This window comes from Eulemur rufifrons, chromosome 9 (genome assembly GCF_041146395.1).
Source record: "Eulemur rufifrons isolate Redbay chromosome 9, OSU_ERuf_1, whole genome shotgun sequence".
Lineage (NCBI taxonomy): Eukaryota > Metazoa > Chordata > Mammalia > Primates > Lemuridae > Eulemur > Eulemur rufifrons.
The window spans coordinates 22,397,452-22,405,248 of NC_090991.1; the positions used below are offsets into that span (position 1 = coordinate 22,397,452).

The window sequence follows — 7,797 nt, forward strand, 5'->3', positions numbered from 1 at the left end:
AGAAAAATGTCTCCGTAGCCCAGTCCATCTCTCATGATTCAGCAGTGCCTTATACATGACATAAAGATCTCTTTGTCATTCTGAAAATAATCTGTACTGATTATTTGAGAGACATTAAAACTATCAAAGTCAAAATGGTCTTTCAAAGATTCGAGTTTCCTGAAGACTTTAAAAAGGGCCTTCAGCAAGTCTATCCTTGTTTCAGTGGTTACAGGATGATAGCATTTAGGGTAAAATGTTTGCAATTTTGAATCATATAGGCAGCTTTCCTCGCCATTAGGACTCAAGCTTAAGATCTTTCTCCTGACAAAAAACTTTCCAGTGTAACCACCAATTTTTACTAGCTTCTGCTTTAAAGTTAGGGCAGTTTGTGTAGAATAGTCTTCTAACTCCTCATCCAGTGCCCTAAGGAAGGTGTATAGGACTGGTGGACTTTCCTGGGAAATCAGAAGAACATCACAGATGACTTTCTTGTTCCCTTGCAACCCCAGATCCAAAGACCAGCTCCTGGAGAAGATCAGCATACCTTGCCTGACAAAGCAAAATTCTTTTACATATTAATTGTTTAAGTCCTTCGTGTTATAAGAACAGTCTTCCAAAGGTGTCTGGAGTGTCTGCTATCTCTTTTGATACCCCTAGATAAGGAAATAATGATAATACATTACAAAACACTGGGAACTTCCAATTTAAGCCGTGACAAAGTAGCTTATATCAGACCAACCCTCCCACCAAAAACAATTACAAAAGCTGTATAAAACATAGCAAACAATAATTTAAAGAACTGGAGAGCAACCAATACAAGCAGGACTGAAAGGGCTACAATCTTTGATAGAGAGGAAGCACAGAAAGTAGCTTCACATTCACCCCAGCTTTTTCCCTGAGGAGATTTTCCATAACATGGCATTATAAATAGAGCCTAAGCAGAAATCAGCAGTTTTACTGGACTGAGGGAAAAAAGAGGTCAGAATTCAGGGCTGCCCAAGGAGCTGGAATTTGAGAAGAAAAATCCCAGAGAAGATGAAACTGCAGAGAAGAAGCCAAGATCTTTGCACAAATTTCCCTCTACTCACCAGGATAATACAGGTGAGATGCTGGAAACACAAAGGAAAATATCAACTGGGAGACTAAAGAGCTGAACATAAATTTTATCAGCCTCATCATGGTGCTGAGGAGATACAGACTGGAATTCAAGACCCAGAAAAGTGGAAAGGCTTTTGCCTAAATTCCCCAGACTTTAAGTGAAGGCTTCAGAAGAGCCATGGCCTAGTGGTAAGAGCAAAATTAAAAGATATTGTACCTAGAAAAGCATAAAAGAAAACTTCAAAAGAATAAAAATAATCACTGGTGCTCTATCCACTTGCCAGAATAAAAGCGTAACCCTCTTTGGAGAAATGTAATATCTACTAAGTCTCTATAATTTGTAATCCATGATACAATTAAAAACTAAGAGACATGATAAAAATAAGGACAAATTACTAGAAAACGAGAAACAATAGATAAGAGAAAAAGACTGACAAGTGCTTCTGATACTGGAGTTATCCAAAAGAGATTTTAAAATAATTATAATATCTTCAAAAACCAAAAGAATTAAGAAAATCGAGGAAAAGATGAAAATGTCCTGATTCTCTTAGAGGCTCAGAAAATTGAAATCTATGGATAAAAATCATATGAGCATTTTATAACTTAAAAATACAATATTGGGCCAGGTGCAGTAGTTCACACCTGTAATCCCAATGCTTCAGGAGGCCGAGGTGGGAGGACCACTTGAGGGTAGGAGTTCAAGACCAGCCTGGGAAACACAGCAAGACCCTGTCTCTACAAGTAAAAACTAAAAATATTATGTGTGCCTGTAGTCCCAGCTACTTGGGAGGGAGAGGAGGGAGGATCACTTGAGCACAGGTGTTTGAGGTTGTAGTGAGCTATCATGATGCCACTACATTCCAGCCTGGGTGACAAAGTAAGACCTTCTGGAAAAAATACAATATCTGATATTAGGAACTCATTGGATAGTGTCTAGCAGCAGACAGAAATAGCAGAAAACAGGATTAATCAATAAGATGACAGGATAATGGAAAAAAGTCCAAACTAAAACTCAAAAAGAAAAAAGTGAAAAAAAGAGGATAAGAGAGATGGCAGAGACAGTCAAAAGGTCTAACATATTTATAATATGAGTCCCACAACGAGAAAGGGGAGGAAAACAAGACATAAACAATATTTGAAGAGAGAGACATTAATGATTTTTTCAAAGTTGACTAAAGACATCAACTTACAAATACAAGAAGCTCAGCAAGAATTCTACCAAACATTTAAAGAACTAATACCAGTCCTTCTCAAACTTTTCCAAAAAGGTGAAGAGGAGGAAATACTTCTAAACTCATTTTAGAAGGTCAACACTATCCTGACACCAAAGCCAGAGAAGGACACAAGTAAAGAAAATCACAGGTTAATATCACTGATGAACACAGATGCAAAAATTCTCAACAAAATATTAGCAAACTAAATACATCAGAGCATTAAAAGGATCGTTCATCATGGTCAAGTATGATTTATCCCTTGGATGCAAGGATGGTTCAATATATGTAAATTAATAAATGTGATGTACCACATTAATGAAATGAAGGGCAAAAACCATATGCTTACATTAACAGATGCACAAAAGGTTTGACAAAATTCAACATTATTTCAGGAAAAAACACTCAACAAATTAGGTATAGGAGGAATGCACCTCAACACAACAAAGGCTATATATGACAAGTCTACAGCTAATATCATACTCAATGGTGAAAAGTTGAAAGCTTTTCCTCTAAGATCAGGAACAAGGCAAGGATGCCCATTCTCACCACTTCTATTCAACATAGTACTGGTTGTCCTAGCCAGAGCAGTTAGGCAAGAAAAAGATGAAAAAGGCACCCACATTGGAAAGGAAGAAATTAAATTGTCTTTGTTTCAAGATGCGACCTTTTATATAGAAAACCCTAGTAACACCACAAGAAAAACTGTTAGAACTAATAAACAAATTCAGTCAAGTTGCAGGACACAAATCAGCATAAAAAAATCAGTAGGATTTCCATATAATAACAACAAATTACCCAAAAAAGAAATCAGGAAAACAATCCCATTTATAATAGCTACAAAAAAGAAAAACCCCACTTAGGAACAAATTTCATCAAGGAGGTAAAAGTTCTGTACACTGAAAACTGTAAAACACTGATAGGAGAAATTGAAGAAGACACATATAAATAGAAAGATATCTCACGTTCATGGATTGGATTGGAAGAATTAATATTGTCATTAATAAAATGTCCATATGACCCAAAGTGATCTACACACTCAATGAAAACCCTATCAAAATTCCAATGACATGTTTCACAGAAATTTTTAAAAACACTAAAATTTGTATGGAATGCAAAAGACTCTGATTAGCCAAAGCAATCTTGAGCACGGGGACATCTCTGCTGTTGACTTTCCCAGTTACATTTATAAGGAGGCCAACTACAGGGAACAACAAGTGACAACAACAACAAGTGAGAACATACTTGTTTAAGAGGTCCATTCTTCAGGAAGCTCTCCGGAAAAATCTTAGAAAACAAAAATCACATTCTTAATTTGGCACAAGGAAGACCCCCAGCTAACATACAGTATATCAAAAGTCGACTTAGAATTAACCCTGTTTTCCTAATAAAAACATTGTTAGGTATTGTGGTTATATTCCCAGGTAAGATACAAATTGTAAAATTAACCCTTGATGCTGCTAAAACACTCTATACTTGGAATGAAAATTAACAGTAAAATGCATTAATAGTAATGTAATACATTACCATATAATTGGATTTATTTTAAAAGCAGTTCAAATTAGAAGTGGTGATAGTTAGTGAAGGAAAGCTGAGTTTTGTTAGGTTCTGAGGAGGAAGCTTGCATTTTCAGAGAGTTTGTAAGTTGCTAGTGTTGGTCTAATTTCATTTGAGGCTTTCCTTTCCCAAAACCAGTAAAACACTAGTATTATTCTTTTCTGATTGGTATAATGTAGGGTTACATTTGGCTCACAAATGTGAGAGGAAGAGGGAAGAGGTTTTACAGGAAATAAATGGAAAGGAGGTAAAGAAAGGTGTAGGGGCAAGTAAGTAAAAGCGGCAGGTGTTCCTGAGAGAAAGAAATGGCCAGTTACTAAAATTAAGCTCAGAAAGAAAAAGAAAGAGGACTGAACGGGCATTCCTTGACAGTAAAGAGGTGGTAGGGAAGAAACATCCAGGGTTAATTGGATTTTTGCACCAAGTAGGGCTACTGAAAGTAGATAATGTGCTTGCTGTATGGAATATCTATCTTCTTCTAAGTGGGTAGAAAAAAACAAGAAGCAGTGAAATATTGATTGTTCTAATCCACCAGAGATTAGTAAATTAGGTATTGATATTTGAGGACCATTGATCTTGCCCCAAATCCCAAAGAAAAAAACCTTCCTGCCACCCAACCCAAATGCTTCCTTATTGCTAATCCCCATTCCTTACCTGGATCAGTCTCCACCATCAACGGGATCCATTCCGCCACAGTGAACTGCATCACATGGTTATTGTTCACATGCCAAGAATCAGGGTCTTTAGTAAATACTGCACCAGAGAATCGCTCCACTCTAAGCGCACAGACATATCTACAAAGACTTCTCTTATTATTTTCCGTATCAAAGTCCCAGACTTTAAGGAATTTGCATGAGTAATTTATCTTTCTCTGCTTCCTACTGAAGTCATAGACAGGCAGCTTCTTAATGGACTCTTCTATTTCTTTTTCTAACGTAGTGAGATAACTCTCGTCTGCTGTAAAGCCAACTATTTCTTTATCATCATTTAAACCAATGAACAAATATCCTCCATCAGTATTTGCAAATGCGGAAACATTTTGAGGGATAATCTCTTTAATTCGTTTTAACAAATGTCCTGTAGAGAAGTCTTTAACTTCAACATGTGTGGATTCAGTAAAGGTCACTTTTTCTTTATACTTAAGTTCTGTTCTGTTAAAAAAGTCAGCAGCCAAGGCCTCCATGTTACTTTCTTCTTGTACATCATCAACATAGGTCCTCTCTATAGGCAATCGTGGTCTTACATACGATCTCCTTCCATTTTTTTCCATGTCTTTGAGGAATTCCAGTGCGACAGGCACATCCATGAGTTTTGTAGATGTTATATCTCTTTTGTACAAATTGGTCCTCAAGGTGGCAATCCGGGGACCAGATGTTTCCAAGCTCCATGATTTCACAAAAATCAGAAAGTTGTCTCCTTTTTGCATGAAGTCTAGGTATTTAGGTACTGATGACAGAATATTACTAAAAGAAGTTTCCAAATCCGGTCCTACTCCATCTCTTTGATAACTATAGCCTTTATTCTCAATTTCAGCCTTGATCACTCCCCCTCCAGAATTGAGCAGAGCAAACATAGCTATTAAGATATTCTCACGCTGGTCGTTTTTCTGTTGGCCATCTGTCATATTTTTTCTATTTTTCTCTCCAAAAATGGCTTCTCCCACATCTATAGCCAGCTCAGCATACTCAGTTTTCACAACACGGATGTTCCTTTTCCCAGTGGTTATGCAATTTCCAAGGAGAAATTTTTCCCTGTAAAATAGACAGAGCCATTTGAATAGGACCTAAGTAGGAGAGACAGCAAATTCTGTATTGTGAGGCAAACATAGCAAAATCCTTTGGTGTATAAATTCCGCTGGACTGGGAAGTATACAGGTATGAGATAACTTTTTTGGACAAATTTTAAGCTAAGACACTCCTGTTTCCAGGTATGTGCTCAGGAAAAATTCGTGCAAATGCCCATGGGATGTTTGAAGCAGCATTTTTTCATAATAGATCAAACTGGAAATGACCTGAGTCACCATAGAAGAATATATAAATAAATTGTAATGTGTTCACACAGGAATATTTTATTGGAAGGAAAATTAATGAACTATATGTAACATCTAACAAACACAATTTTGAATGAAAAAATATCACAAAAATAATATATGCAGTGTGGTTCCATTTTTGTAAAGTTTGAAAATGAGCAAAACAAATCTCTATTTTTAGGAATGAACACATAGGAGGTAGAATTATAAAGAATAGTAAAAATGTGTTTACCATAAAACAGGATGGAGGCAATGGAGAGTAGAGAGGCCACTTGGAAAGGACACATAGGAAGTTTTTAAGGTACTACCAATAATCTATTTTCTGATGTGGGTGGTAGATATACGGCTGTTTAATTATACTCATTCATTCAGACACTCCTACTGAATTTTTGAATTTGTTATCATAGTTTTTTATGATCCTTTTCTAATTATTTTCATCTTGCCTTTATCTGTTCTTTATCTCCTTTCTAATCCCTAACTTGTTTTCTCTCTCCTTTCCTTAAATAAATCCCTGAAGGGAGTCTATCTTTTTGGTCTTCTCAGTAAACTAGGTTTTTAATTATACATATTATTTCTACTTTTTATTTTAATAATTTCAGCTTTTATCTTCATTAATTATCTCATTTTGTGGGGAATTCTTTTGGAAAATTGCCAGCTAGGGTCTAAGAACATCCAACAATACACAATGTTAATTATTTTTCCTTCTTATAAGAATGAATTAGATTCACAAATTTTGGCCATTGATCCTAAGCAAGGTGGGCCAAGTCAACGTACCCTTTTCCTATCAAATATCCACATATTTTCAATAAGGTAAAATTCTTATATACGAATCACCTGTGCTGTGGTTTGAATGTTTATGTCCCTCCAGAATTCATATGCTGGAATCCAAACCCCCAAGGTGATGGTGCCTTTGGGAGGTAATTAGTTCATCAGGGTGGAGCTCTCATGTAGGGATCAGTGCTCTTTTAAAAGGAACTCCAGAATACTAGCTCACCCCTTCTGCCACGTGAGCACAAAGCAAGAAATTGGCAGCCTGCAACAAGAAGGGAGAACTCGACCTCACCAGAAGGCAGCCATGCTGGCAACCTGATCTAGGACTTCCTATCCTCCACAACTATGAGTAGTAAATTTCTGCTTTTTCATAAGCCACTCAGTGTATGGTAATTTGTATGGCAACCTGAACAGACTAAGATAGCCTGCTTTAGTCTATGTATCCCTACTCCATTAGCTCTGTCCCTTTAAGGTCTATTGGGATAGACCTTTGCTTTGCTATAGACGACAAGCTAAAAGGATTGTAGGTATGTCAAGTGGCTTAGAGACAGTTGGCAGGAAAGTCCATCATAGGTAGTAGTCACTACACTAGGAAATGTTATAAAGGGGTCAGAACATTTCTGTCTACTGCACCAATTTCATGCAAAGGCTCAGCTATAGCTGAGTATACCTACAGGCTGTGTATACCACCTCTGTCTCTTTAAATTCCCGATCACCTGTAAACAATGACAACACTAGTGGCCCAGACCATTTGGACAATTGGGGATAAATCAAGAGAATTCATATGTCACTCACGAGCATAACATACAGAGGAAAATAGAACCATTTGTTCCATATAACACTTAGCAAATTACAGGGACCAGACTAGGTGTTTAATAAATGCCACCACTCCACGTGCACCAGAGTAGTCACCACTCCCCATGTGATTTGGGGACTGTGTGCCTTTGTATAGGTGTGCTCTGACACTCTAATGCCTTGCTCCACCTTTGTCACCTGATAAACTCCTCTTATCCTTCCCACAACTTGCTACTCGTGCTTCCCTCCTTGGTACTCCCACAGATACTTGGCACTAATTCCACCATGGATCTAGGGAAATCTTTACAGAGCACCAAAGTGTCCAGAGCAGTTGTTTTCAAACTACAGGAAATC

The 7,797-nt window shown here is 37.2% G+C and overlaps 1 protein-coding gene across 1 annotated transcript; it reads right to left on the reverse strand.

Moving 5' to 3' along the window:
- Nucleotides 1-38: 38 nt before the first annotated feature.
- Nucleotides 39-6,954, reverse strand: SLFN12 (schlafen family member 12). The gene is given in 4 exon segments (XM_069483119.1): nucleotides 39-551; nucleotides 553-671; nucleotides 4,503-5,599; nucleotides 6,941-6,954. Coding segments are annotated over 4 exon segments (1,743 nt in total).
- Between the last annotated feature and the right edge of the window lie 843 nt (nucleotides 6,955-7,797).